The sequence below is a fragment of the Argentina anserina genome, chromosome 3 (assembly GCF_933775445.1).
Source record: "Argentina anserina chromosome 3, drPotAnse1.1, whole genome shotgun sequence".
NCBI lineage: Eukaryota > Viridiplantae > Streptophyta > Magnoliopsida > Rosales > Rosaceae > Argentina > Argentina anserina.
In genome coordinates this window covers 12,449,581-12,464,234 of record NC_065874.1, presented here as the reverse complement: position 1 = coordinate 12,464,234, position 14,654 = coordinate 12,449,581, and the positions used below count along the sequence as shown (strand labels likewise).

The 14,654-nt window shown below is 37.1% G+C and overlaps 1 protein-coding gene and 1 long non-coding RNA gene across 2 annotated transcripts; one reads left to right on the top strand and one right to left on the bottom strand.

Annotated features, from left to right (window-relative positions):
* Positions 1 to 709: 709 nt before the first annotated feature.
* Positions 710 to 1,397, bottom strand: LOC126788871 (TIR-only protein-like). The gene is made up of 2 exons (XM_050514881.1): positions 910 to 1,397; positions 710 to 818 (listed from the first exon to the last, which is right to left on the bottom strand). Exons 1-2 carry the CDS (start codon positions 1,395 to 1,397, stop codon positions 710 to 712), a joined length of 597 nt encoding a protein of 198 aa, XP_050370838.1.
* Positions 1,398 to 11,188: 9,791 nt separating this feature from the next.
* Positions 11,189 to 13,310, top strand: LOC126788484 (uncharacterized). The gene is made up of 2 exons (XR_007671376.1): positions 11,189 to 11,411; positions 12,984 to 13,310. It is a non-coding gene; the product is annotated as an uncharacterized LOC126788484 (long non-coding RNA).
* The last annotated feature ends 1,344 nt before the right edge of the window (positions 13,311 to 14,654 follow it).

The window sequence follows — 14,654 nt, the reverse complement described above, 5'->3', positions numbered from 1 at the left end:
AATTGACCGGAAAAAAAAAACTAAAAAATGAGGAGAGAGAAATTTGTTAAATCAAATAAGAGTAATTTGGATATTTTTACATTAATTAATTAATCAGTTTTGTTTTACTTATTCTTTGGGCTTGAGCTCATGTCCTAATTTGTATACGAAATATGAAAAGTGAGTTTTTAGTTAATTCAAATGTGGTCTAGTACCACTAAGTAATTTTCTATAGATTTAATTACCCCTCTTTCATGTGAATTCACCCACCAAAGAGATGCATATGGAGACATGGAGTTACAATCGAACTTCATAAATCATTTTGAGCTAGGTAGAGAACTTATCCATGGTAGTGGGAGTACCGAGTACGGAGTACCAGAAGGCATTGAACCTGGTATGTTTGTGTAGGGTTTTAAGGAGGTTTCTTAGCTTAGTCCATTGCTACGGAACCAAGGTTGAGATTAATGCCACCATAATCGTCTCGTCCATCCCTCCGGAATATCTAAATAAATAAATAGTAGCCTACGATATTACTATTTCCAATTACAGGAAAACTGGTCTCTAATGCAGTCTAGATATCTCACTTAGAATGAAGACTTATGTAAATAATATATTCCTTATTACATTGGGAAGAAGGCAGGCTCATGAACCTTGGCCAAGATACAATGAAAAAATTGATGTAGTGAACGAATAATTAAGGATCAGTTGCAGTACGTGGGTCTTATATAAGCTATAAACGAAATGGAGCGTTTGGACTCATAGAATGCTTTTGGTCATCTATCTCTATCAGACTGTTGATGACACAATTTGCAGCATTAGCCACAACATCTGCCAAATTCCTGCAGTATTCGAAAGGTAGTTGAGTAGTTAGTCATCATTTGGATTAAATGTACTCATATTCTATGTATGCCAATAAATTCACATTCTTACCCTTCTGAGGAGTTGAACGTCAGCCCTGCGGTGTTTTTAGCCTGTTCAAGAGCCAACCTAAACCTTCTCAGCTTCTCCACATCGCATTGCCCGTTGTCCACAACTTGAAGCTGAGAGGGCTTAATGTCACAGAATATAGGAATCACTTTTTTATTGGACTCCATGAACATGGCCAGTTCATGAAGGCAAAAGTAAGAGTCACAATAGCGCGGCGAGAACACAGCAACACCAACCTTGCAACCCCTTATTGCACTATCAATCTTATCAAACAGCTTGTCTCCAGGTTTCATATTCTTGTTGTCCATGAAAGGCCGCAGGTTGAGTCGAGAAAGATAGTCATAAAGCAAAGAAACTATTGTTCGCTTTGTGTCTATGCCTCTGTGATTGAGGAAGACATCACAGGGTTTGGTAACGTGTTTGGCCAACTGAATTTGGTTTTGATGGCTGAAGAGGTAGCGCTGGAAGCTAGTAGCTGCTGAACGATGCATGATTTATCTATGAGCTATTGTTTTCTGCTTTAATTTGTTTATAGGTGGTTGTGTACGTAGTTAATGAGAAGTGCTGATCTGATTTGCTTGCCTTATATAGAGGATATCTGAATCCTCGAACATAAAAAAATGACGCACGGTAGAGAAGCCATTTTTCTTTTCAAATATTCTAGGGTTTTCGCGCTTTGTTTGATTTTGACAGAAAAGATCGACTGGAATACAAAAAGAAAGAATATATTGACTAGCACTAAGCAAATTCATCTTGCATGAGACCATTCAAACACGTTGAAGCTAGGAATTATTAGCAGTGGGAAACTACGTTCACATCGTGATAGGAATATTTACAAATATGTTTGGACAGAAGATCTGTTTTGGACAAAAATGTTGCGTTCATTCCTTCTAAACATGTTTAGACATATTTTGGAAATCCATGCCTGTACCCTGTGGAAAACTTCATACACACACACATAATTTTGTAAAAAGTTGAAAGTGGCTATATTCAAAGTAACTTCTGGCCTGTAAGTTTTGTTTAAAAGAATAAGAAACCGAGCTAATATTGATACTTTATGAGTTTATTATGTACCAGTATGAACCATTAGAAGGGTCTCTTTGAATGTTCCGATGTTATACTAGTCGCAAAAAAAGCTAGGTCTCCTTGCATATACACACACATGCATGGTGTATGTGACCCATTGAAAGACAAAGCTATACAAAGAACTATGACCACTATTTAAATGTTTTATTCTCATACAATTAACTAGAATTGAATTTCCAATCCCAACATGGACTATAACTTGGACTTTTAGATCACTATATAAGTTTGTTTCTCAACTCATGTATGCGTCAACAAAATCCCCAGTTCCATAGCAGCGCGTTCAGAGACTTTTGACCTTAGATTAAAATTTTCAACTTCATACAACCTGGGGAGGTTTAAAGAGAGATATGGACAAATATAGAAACTTAAAGATTAATCAAATAACCTTCATAAAATGATGAGTCTATTACTTGAACGGTGAATATCATGCATGTTTACTAAAACAATTACTCGTGGCCTCGTGAATTACATATGAGTAATGTTTACTAAAACAAAATGACTTCATGTGATTTGGAAGAATACATGAATGAATGCCGTCATTAGTATATATCTCAGCTATGATGTACCAGTACGGGTACGAGACATGGATACGAGTACACGAGGATACGTTTGTTTCTAGTATGTAGTGTTTTAGATATGTTTTGTAAAACTATATTTAATATATATATAATAAAATTCTAGAATTTGATTAAAAACAAGCATTTAGAAATTAAAAACACCTAAATTTCATCAATTTTAAAATGATTTACGCGACTTAAAACTAACAACATCGAGTCTTTATCGTTTTTTTTTTCCGAATATAGTCCCTTATTTCCTTAAAACTAATATAGGCCACTATTTGAGAAAAACTCAAGTCCTTTACCCACTTTAAAACCCAAACCTGGGTCCAATTATTTTCTCCCGAAATGGAACAATAATCGTTGCAGTCCCGGATTAGAGGCAACCGATACGGGATCCGACGTACTGACCACCCTAACTCGCAGCTGCAAGGCTAAAGGGTAATAAAAAGAAACACAGGGAATAAACATTGCAGCAATTGAAACTCAAATTTAGATTATCAAATAAGCGGAATGTAGCATAAAGTATAAAGGTGAATGAAATGTGAATACATCACAAATGGTACAGGCCAAAAAGGAACAACCGCACGACTAAAGGCAGACAAACAGAGTACGCTTCATGCGATTGTTTAAACAAGAACATAGATCGAGAAATAAGGGAATCACACTGAAGATGACTCATGAATGTCGAAAGTAGACCACGAGTGATGCCACGCCACTAGTGCCTAGTCCAACTGCTTCTATATACTTGCTCAAGAGAGGTACCTGAAAAGTAGGGGTGAGCACTCGTCTTCGCTAACCAGTTTCGGGTGAGACGACCCAACCATAGTTAGGTTTGAAAACCAAAGTCACATATATATATATATATATAACCGTTAACGTAGAAATACGCAACGAAAAGTCAAATCGAGACAATGACATGTCTCCTGACAAATAGGGCAGGTCCGTAAAATCATGCAGATATGAAATATGCGACTTAGCTCGATAAATCAAATATGTCGTTAGGGTAACAACGAACCGACCGGCTCCAAGGTTTGCCTTCGGGAGAACCTAGAAAATGATGAACTACGGTGCCAAACAGGGATATCACCGTAATAATAAATAAATATAAACTATGGTGCCAGACACGGGCATCACTGTAATAAAAAGTCTAAACTACGGTGCCAAACAGGGATATCACCGTAATAATAAATAAATAAATATAAACTATGGTGCCAGACACGGGCATCACTGTAATAAAAAGTCTAAACTACGGTGCCAAACACGGGCATCACCGCAGTAATAAATATAAACTATGGTGTCATGCACGGATATCACTGTAATAATAAATATAAACTACGGTGTCAGGCACGGGCATCACCGTAATATAAATATAAACTACGGTGTCAGGCACGGGTATCACATAAAATAAAAGGTCAGTCTCGAGACATACAACCAAGTAAAGTGCAAGTGAATGCAAACATGTGATAAAGACGTATAGTATATACATTTTATATATAGAAAACCACTAACCTGGAAAGTACCGGCTCACCCTACCTGAAATAGTAGTGTTGAAGTCCGCGACCCAAGTCACACTCCTCGTGCTCCGCATAAAATCGTGTCCCGTAACTAAACAAGTAACGAAAAAGGGGAAAGTAAGGTCACGACGTTTATAGTTGATTTAGTAATTGATCGTCGGTTTGACTAGTTTGACTACCCGAGTCAAGGTCTCGAGGATGGTCAATTGATTTAATGAGGTGAGTATGAATTTATTTTATAGGTATTTGTATCTTAGATTAAAGACGTGAATTACCGAAAAAGATTGACATGTCTAATTTATTCTTCCGGCATTTAAATCTCTCACGCTTAAGAGTTCCAAATTTCCAATCCGAGCAGAAATCGAGTTTAACATTTAACCGAAAAGCTAAAAATATGTTACTGTTTGAGTAAAAAAGTTAAAATGGGACTTAAGTAAACAGTAAATTCATTACTGTTTGAGTAAAACAGTAACTTCCAACTTATTTACTACTAGGGCTAGACCGTAAATACAAAAAGTCAACAGGGGCATTTAAGTAATTTCACTTCATGGTAAAACAGTAAAAGGTAAGTTTAAAAATGGTAAAAACTAAGGTTTTTACCCTTCACCTCCGATCTACTCTAATCTACTCCAAATCGACATGCAATTAATCAGAAAGCATCGGGACGTCAATTCGATCACAACCATAACAAAATCAGAGGAAAAGGAAGAGGTTGTATACCTTAACGAAGGGCTGCAGCGATTCCCGTCGCCTCCCAATCTTCTCCACCTCTGATCCGAGTAGCTGGTAGGGGTGGACACGGGTCCATTCGGTTCGGGTTTGGACAAAACTCATAACCCAACCCAAATTTTAAATTCGGTTCGGTTCGGTTCGGTTTTTCTATTTTAGAGACTGTGACCCACAACCCAACCCAACCCGTACGGTTCGGTTCGGTTCGGGTTTTTTTTCGGTTTTACCCGTATGTAAAATACATAATATTATATATTAATTTTAAAAGTATAAAATTTAACATAAAGATGAAAAACTAATAGTCTAATGATTATTTCATACCTAATTGACTTATGCCTCATCATTTAGCCCGTGGATCTGAAAAGCTCGCCGAAGCCCGCAAGCCCGATGGGTTTTTACCCGAAAACAACACTATTATGTCATAAGGGAAGACCCATTACCAATATGCGAACACTAAAAGTCGTTTGCATATATGAAATCACCTAATTTTTGTCACCGATTGTGTGCGGTCGCACCAAAAAATTACATTTGGCAAAGCCCCGGTCAATGAGGATTTTAATGTCAAAACGCCTTTTTTCTTGACCATAAGTATGGACGATCAATCAATATCCAAATTGGACGAAATTTTTACGGATTTCCTAAATATATATACTGATCACATCTGCTGGTGTCGATCGACCATATTTCGAATTAGAGTTGACGATCACCTAAGTGTCAACTAATGTATCATAACCTTTATATTAGGTTTAAAATAAAACTATCGCATTATGAAGCGACTATATGAAGGAAACTTCTAGGGATCGATCGATACCAGCCGATGTGATCGTTATATATATTTAGTGACCCTATAAAAATTTCATCCAATTCGGACCTCATTTAACCGTCGGAATTTTTGGTAAATCGAAAACATCACTATCATGCCATAAGGGAGGACCTATTACAAATATGCGAACGCCGAAAGCCGTTTGCATATCTGAAATCACCTAATTTTTGTTACTTATCATGCGGGGTCGCACTGAAGAAATCTATTTGGCAAAGCCCCGGTCAATGAGGTTTTATTATGTGAAAACGCCTCTTTTTTGGTTGACCGTAGGTACGAACGGTCAAACCATGTCCAAAATGGATGAAATTTTTACAGGGTCCCTAAATATATATACCAATCACATCTGCTGGTGTCGATCGACCATATTTCGAATTAGAGTTGACGATCACCTAAGTGTCAACTAATGTATCATAACCTTTATATTAGGTTTAAAATAAAACTATCGCATTATGAAGCGACTATATGAAGGAAATTTCTAGGGATCGATCGATACCAGCCGATGTGATCGTTATATATATTTAGTGACCCTATAAAAATTTCATCCAATTCGGACCTCATTTAACCGTCGGAATTCTTGGTAAATCGAAAACATCACTATTATGCCATAATGGAGGACCTATTACAAATATGTGAACGCCGAAAGCCATTTGCATATATGAAATCACCTAATTTTTGTTACTTATCATGCGCGGTTGCACTAAAGAAATATATTTGGCAAAGCCCCGGTCAATGGGGTTTCAATATGTGAAAACGCCTCTTTTTTAGTTAACCATAGGTACGAACAGTCAAACCATGTCCAAAATGGACGAAATTTTTACGGGGTCCCTAAATATATATACCAATCACATCTGCTGGTGTCGATCGACCATATTTCGAATTAGAGTTGACGATCACCTAAGTGTCAACTAATGTATCATAACCTTTATATTAGGTTTAAAATAAAACTATCGCGTTATGAAGCGACTATATGAATGAAACTTCTAGGGATCGATCGACACCAGCCGATGTAATCGGTATATATATTTAGTGACCCTATAAAAATTTCATCCAATTCGGACCTCATTTAACCGTCAGAATTTTAGGTAAATCGAAAACACCACTATTATGCCATAAGGGAGGACCTATTACAAATATGCGAACGCCGAAAGCCGTTTGCATATCTGAAATCACATAATTTTTTTTTATCTATCATGCGCGGTCGCACTAAAGAAATATATTTGGCAAAGCCCCGGTAAATAGGGTTTTAATATGTGAAAACGCCTCTTTTTTAGTTAACCGTAGGTACGAACGGTCAAACCATGTTCAAAACAGATGAAATTTTTACGGGGTCCTTAAATATATATACCAATCACATCTGCTGGTGTCGATCGATCATATTTCGAATTAGAGTTGGCGATTTCCTAAGTGTCAACTAATGTATCATAACATTTATATTAGATTTAAAATAAAACTATCGCATTATGAAGGAAGCAAGACGGCTAAATAATGCGCCTCTTATACATTAGGCCAATTAGGTTAGAAATTATGTGCGGCTGTGAGACCGACCACACTATTTTTTTTATTAAAAAAATAATAATAATGTAAAATTATAAATATGACAAAATGATGTCGTTTTGTAACGTTGACCATTGACTTCGGGTTGTTCGGGTCGGTTCGGTTTCTAAGGGACTGAACCCAAAACCCAACCCAAATAGAATCGGTTCGGTTCGGTTTTTTAATTTTCGGTTCGGTTTGATTCGGATTTCGGTTTGTTCGGATTCGGTTTGGGTTCGGGTCCGGTTTTTTTCGGTTTTCGGGTCAGTTTGTCCACCCCTAGTAGCTGGAGCCTCGATCTCACCTTCCAGGTTTCCTTGCTGCTGTTCCAAGCTCCAAAATCAACCCAGAAACTGAAGCTCGCCCTTGGAATCGGAGAACCAAGTCACCGGAGTTCATAGAACTCGTCAGAGATAAAATCCAAAATACAAGGAGGCTCAATCTTTGATTAACCACATATCGAAGAAGATTAGGAGTTAGAATGTAAGAGGGGCTCGAGTTTTACTAGAAAGCTGGACAAAGAGGTCGCTGGGGCAAGGAAGCTCAACGCGGAGCTCCTCCGATCAAAATGCGATCTCGTCGGAACCGGACTGAATGTCGGTTCTGTGAGCGTGGTCGGAGAGAGGAGAGAGAGAGGAGAGAGAGAGGAGAGAGAGAGGAGAGAGAGAGGGTCACGGTGGTGGTGGACTCGTCGTCAGGGTCAGCCGGATAGCGGCACTACACGCTGGAGAAGGCGGCGGCCTTTTATGGGTTTTTTTTAGGGAGAGAGAAGGGAAGCAGAAGGAAGAGAAGAGGAGAAATAAAAAAGAGAAAAGAGGGAGAGAGGAAAGGGATCGGAGCTTAGGCTCGGGTTTTGGGCTTCTAGGCGAGAGCTTAAAAACTAGATTACTAATTTCAGAACAAGATAAAGCATTTAGAAATTCGTAGAAAATTAACCGAACGTCAGAAAAAATATTTTGTGAATATTTTCGCGCTTGTGTCGACATGTAGTTCAATACAAAAATATTAAATTATATCCTTGACATTTCAAAAACATCGATTAGCATGACAATAATGCCGGAAAGATTTAAAAAAAATTCAGGAGATGCTTGCAATACGAATTTTTTTTGGGATTGTCCTTCCTCCCATCATATTGCTTGGTCTGATATTGTACTCCCAAAGCTAAAGGTGGCCTAGGCCTTCGACCTTTTAATCATTTTAATTCAGCAAGCTGCAAAGTTAGGTTGGAAATTTTTGACTTCTCTTGATAATCTCTGGGTTAAAATTGTCCATGCCAAGTATTTGAGAAAACATTCTTTTTTTTTACTGCCTCTAAGATTAACAATTCTTCTGCAACTTGGAAATGTATCTTAGACACTCGTTCAATTCTCCAAGATGGTATGCACTGGATTCTTGGTACAGGTTCTAACATTAATTTTTGGCTTATATAACTGGTGTTATCCTTTCCCTCTTTACAACTTGGTTTCTCCTGCTAATCAGTCTTCTCTGAATCTAAATGCCAAAGTTGATGACTTTATTCATAATGGTGCTTGGAATGCTACTTCTCTTTCTAATGTTCTCCATGCTGATGTCATTCAGAAAATCCATAGCTATCCAATTCCTTATTTTCCCTCCTCTGATTATTTCGTTTGGGGTTTTACAGGTAATGGGAACTTCTCCATCAAGTATGTTTCTAATCTCCTTTCTATTAACTCTCCTACTCATTGGGCTACGCCAATTATTTCTAAAATGTGGTATTTACCTCTTCCCCCCAAAATTAAAGTTTTCAATTGGCAGCTTTTAAGGAATCGTTTACTGACAAGATACCATCTTTTTAAAAACTTCCCCATCGACAGAGTCTGACCTTTCTGTCATACTCAGATTGAATCTATGGATTATCTTTATCTTTCCTGCCCTTTCTCTACACAAGTTTGGTCTTTCTCAAATTTTACAATATCTCCCTCATTTTCCTCTATTTCCTTGTGGCTCATTTCAATCAGTTCTGACAAGGTTATCTTTTCTAAGGCCTTAACTATTCTTTATCATATCTGGCACACTAAGAACCTTCTAATTTTTCGACATACTACTCCTAACCCAATTAGGACTACTCTTTTTGCTGCTCATATGTTTTCTTCTGATTCTGTTGAGTCTCTCTATAAGACTTCTCTCACTGATACATCTCATGATTGTGTTTTTTGGGTTCATCCCCCGACTTCTAGAATGAAACTGAATTTTGATGGCTCGGTCAACTATTTCTCTGCAGCTGCTGGTTTTATTATTTGTAACTCTGATGGCTGTGCAATTCTTGCTTCCTCTAAAAACCTTGGTACTTCAGATGTTCTTGGTGCTGAAACTTTTGCTCTCCGAGCTGGTCTTTCAGTGGCTCTTCTCCATGGCTACCTCAAAATCCAAGTTGAAGTAGATTCCAAAACCGTCATCGACTGCATTAATAAAATTATCCATGTTCCCTAGCGAATCCAAGCAATGGTCAAAGACATCCATATCATGGCAAGCTACTTCCAGGAAATTCATTTTACCCATGTTCATCGTAAGGCCAACTTTGCAGCTGATGTCGTTGCTCAGATGGGGCACCATACTCCTATTGCTCGGTGGAACTCTTCTTTCCTACTTGTGTCTCTCGTGCTATTCAATTTGATAATTTATGTACTGGTTGTATAAGGGTCATAAACTGTAATGTAATTTTATTTTATCCCATCGAAGAAAAAACAACAAATTATTTAATCATTTTATTAACCTTATGCATCGCAGTATGACACAACCTCATGCTCACACGTACAATCTCCTCCTCTCTTACGGTCTTACATACATTATCTGCATGATATAAGACCGTTGATCATTCACTCCTGGTTCAATTTTATAGACAAGACTCCATGAGGTGACACTCTTATATTGAAAACAATAGGGGAATATATTTTAAGGCTTAGTTTGGTGCAGTTGTGCTGTGGCCATAATTGCTTTTGAGTTTGTTGTGGGGAAAATCAATTTAAGTGTTTGGTAAACTGTTTGCATATGTGTTTTTGTGGCTTTTAAAAATTACCGAATCGGACATTGCAATGCTAAATATATTAAAAATGAAAACTTATTCTAATATATTGAAATCATTTTTTTGGTTTTTGGAATCGTCCTCGTTAGCCTTTTATCTTCTTTAACTCACATTTTGTTCATTTTCTACTATGATCAGATAACAAAACCCACATTTTTTTTAGTATGAACAAATCCATACAATAAGGGCAAAGAGTAATCCAAAAAGAGATGGCCCTTATTTCTCTTCTCTTTCTTCCCTCATCATATCACCATAAGCTAATTAACAAAGAACATGAGCTCTCTCCTTTTTCTTCCTCCATTACCCAGATCACCATAAATTGGACACGTAAGAACATAAGAGAACGAGGATGGTGGAGGACTGTGAATTCAATCTGAAAATCCAAAATTAATCAATACCAACAAAGAAGGATCTAATTCAAGAACCCAATAATTTACCATTACACTCAACATGCTCAGTGAGAAATTAGTGCTATATAAAGAGGAGATTTAATTCAAATAAATTGAGTATATGGAAGAGAATTCGGCAAACCCAGTGAGTAAGAGAAGACATAGAACTGTACAATGACATCTTATAAATTTGATTGAACATTGAGAATATGTTTGGTAGTTTATAAAGTTTCATTTAAAGCCTCCGCGTTTCCACAAAAGCAAAAACAAGAAACAACCCAATCCTAGCTTTTCAAATCTAGCTGTTGGGAGCAACGCTTCTACTCAAAAGCATCAATTATGGAGTTACCAAACACTATCTGTTTCACTCATAATCGCTTTTGAACCAAAAGCAGGTTCCAAAAGCCATAACAAAGTGGGTCAGTTTGGGATTACTTTTGAGCCCTGCTTTTGGGTTAAAAGCAATTCTGTGTGAAATTGATAGCCTTTGGTGAGACTCATAAAATTGATTTTAGGGAAAGCAATGCCTCATGTAGCTGGTTTAAAAGAAGCAGCACCCACCCAGCTTTGAGAAGTGCTTCCGAAAAAACACGGAGCTCATTTAATGAATTTTATTTTAAACTATGTTTTGCCCATGCTGTTTTACTTAAATTACAATTAAATCGCCACCACAACCCTATTTCTCTAACCAGACTGTTTCATTACCCCAAGTCCCCAATTGGTTTCAGAGAGGAACTTTGCGGTCAAATCCCTCATCTCCAAAAACTCAAGAACAATATTATCTGATTTCTCCCTCGTAATCTTGATAGCATCTCAGAATTGAAAAAGGTAAACCCCAACTTGAATTTACATAGTCATAATATTGTTCTTGATTATTAATGTTTTTATTCTTGATTATGATTATTATTGTATCTGGGTTTAAGAGTTTGTTGTTTTTCTTGATTATTATTGTTTTTAAGTTGTTGGGTTAGCAAAATTCTGAATTTGTTTCTTCTTTTTCCTTTTAAATAATTTTTAGCAAAATTCTGAATTTGTTGGGTTTGCTAGATTTTAGATTTTAGTTAGATAGTACGAAAGACTTGAGCAACTAATAAGGGAAAACAGAAGTAGGGCTGGGCAAAAAGCCCGAAAAAGAAAAAAAACCCGGACCGGACCGCCGAGCCCGTCCGGGCGGGCCGGGTTTTTTGCCGGGCTCATATGTTGTCATGTGATAAACGGGCCTGGCTTTGTTATGTCCGGGCCGGTCCCGGGCCTTCAAATCTTTAAACAAAAAAAACCCGAAAACCCGGGACATTAGGTGTTATTATGTAATTGGTTTTCGTAAGTGATCCTAAACTTATAGAATAGATACAATGACACTGGAACATAACCAAATAACCTTAAACTTAACTAATTCCAATCCCATAATTCCCATTGTCGTCGCCTCGCACTGCCGATTCGCAGCCAACTAGCCAAAAACAGAGTTAGGCCCGGAAAACCGGGCGGGCTCAGCCCGGAAAACCGGGCAGGCTCAGCCCGGATATTACCGGTCCGGGTTTTACCCGGGCCCTGCAATTAATTGACCCGGGCTGGGTTTTACCCGGGCCCTGGTTTTTTTAGAAAAAAAACCCGGCCCGTCACACTACAACCGGCCCGGGCCCGGGCCCTGAAAAAAATTGCCCGGACCGGGCCCGTGCCCAGCCCTAAACAGAAGAAAATCGAAGGATATATGGTTGGCTACCTTCACCGAGAATCATTGTGGGATTTAAGGGAATATGTGTATGACATTAGAGGTTATCTTGGAATCTTGGATCTGAATAAAAAGAACTTGCAAAGAAAGATCATGTTATCAAAGCCATCAAAGATAGCATTCTTATCAACTTTGGGGAGTGTGGTCTGGTTTCTTCACTTGGATCATTCCAAGTCAAGCATATCAATGAGATTACAAGGCTTACTGTATAAAATGTCTCATTTTTATGATTGAAAGAGTCTACATTATAGATACTTAATTGGAGGAGTTTCCTTTTTCTTTTCTTATTTATAGTATTTATGGATTAGATTCTTATGAAGTATGTGCAAGTTACAGAATGGTTGAATATGCAAAAGATGACACCTTGCCATTTGAGTTGTTGTATTATTCTCTATAGCCACTTAAATATTCCATGATTGAACTTGAGCTTATTGTATTTGGAGCAATGTATTTTGGTAGGCATCCATATAGGTCTTTTGGCACAGCCGCACATGTAACTTGTTGCATGCCTATATTCATTCATTTGTTAGCGTAATGATAATATTGCTCTCCATTCTGGTGATTATTATACTCTATGTACTCCCCTCACCAAGAGTTGTGTCTGATTTGAAGTTTTTCAGGATTTTTTTTTTGTAGTTGCGACTCCGAAACAAATTAGATAACTTATGAAGGTTGATGGCCTGACAAATGAAGAAGTGAAGAGTTTCATCTACTAACGGAAACCTACTTACTATTATGACAGAGAGTTTCAAGTCCACAGCCTCACCTTGTACATCAACTCCACAGCCTCACTTTGTACCATCTACAAATCGTCCAATTGTTTGTGGCATTATACTGAATAGATTCTAGGAATATGTATAGGCAGCCCATGTATAATTAGTGATGAATAATATCTTTCTGTAAGAAGAATATGAGTACTCATTTGTGCAAAAGTACACAAGTATATACAACTTCCATTAGAGAAGAGATTGAATACTAGCTCTTTAGAATATGATCGACATTTTTGTGTACACAATTTGTTCTCTAAGCTTTCCTCTGTTAATTTGTAGGATTGTAGGCACAATTGGTGGTGATCAAGTTCAAGAGGTAGCAAAAATTACAAATAAAAAAAACTTAGGTTTATTATATAATTTTAAGCTATTAAAAATGATACATTATAATTTAAATAATTTAACAACACATATGTCTATTTAAGTAATTATACCACTTTAACCAAACATTTAAAATTAGTTTTAGTCACACAACAATTTTTAAAATAATTTACTAAACACCTCAACTGATTCTTCTCGTAGTAGCTTCAAAAACAATTCTGCTCACAACAGCTTCAAAAGTAATTATGCTCACAACAGTTTCAAAAGCAATTCTGCCTACAATACAACAATGTCTAACTGGGGCTGAGACAAGCCTCAAGGATCAGAAGAAACATAGGGGATAATTTGGCCAATTTGGCGCAGATCGAATTGGAAGTTCTGCTAATAGTGGTGGTGGTGGTGGTTAGGATTTCATATCAATGATTAATAATAGCACACGAAACAGTACAGAAAATTGAGTAATGGACCCAGTGATGTCTCTAGCTAGCTTTAGTTTAGATGGATGTATGGTCACCATCATCGTAGACCAAGAGTCATAATGTATCCAGCTAATGTAAGGTAGATTGTTTATTCACAAACCAGATGATATAATGTCACATAAAATTAAGATGAATATTTCCTTTCTCTTTTAACCAGTAGAAATAGATTGGGACTTTGCTTTGCTTCTGTTCTCAGTTGCCAGACAAGTTAAACGTACACCTACTGATATCATGGAAGTGATGGAACTTTCCCTATAATGAGCTCCTGCTTTCGATTAAAGGCATCATTAAACTGGTTATTAACTATATATATTATGTGCATTTGATACAAATTAAAACTTTAAGGTAGTTCTGATTGATCGAGGCGGTGCCGATGCTTTACATACTTCCCGAATACAGGTGATATGAACTAATAGTCTACTAGCTAGTAGAATCATGTGATATAAATTAACAACACCATATTATTACGAAAAAATATATACTATATTTGCCATTATATTAACTAAATTATATATGGTAATAGTAAATGAAAATTGAAAAGAAAAAAAACTAGAATGACATTCGAATAGGGGCCATTACATTCATTACAACAGAATTTAAAGAAAATTATAATCGAATGTAGTCGATTGTTGGAATGACTTGAAGCTATACAAACCTATAACTAATCTTTCATGAGCAATCAAAGTGACATACTTAAAGGTACGACAAGTGTACAATCTGAATAAGTAGTGCCTCGGAGAGAAAATGGAAACCCTCAAACCCCTAATAAGGT

Coding starts and splice junctions, on each gene's coding strand:
- LOC126788871 (XM_050514881.1), bottom strand. CDS start 1,397: ATGCATCGTTCAGCAGCTACTAGCTTCCAGCGCTACCTCTTCAGCCAT. Junction 819..909: donor ACGTTCAACTCCTCAGAAGG/GTAAGAATGTGA, acceptor CGAATACTGCAG/GAATTTGGCAGATGTTGTGG.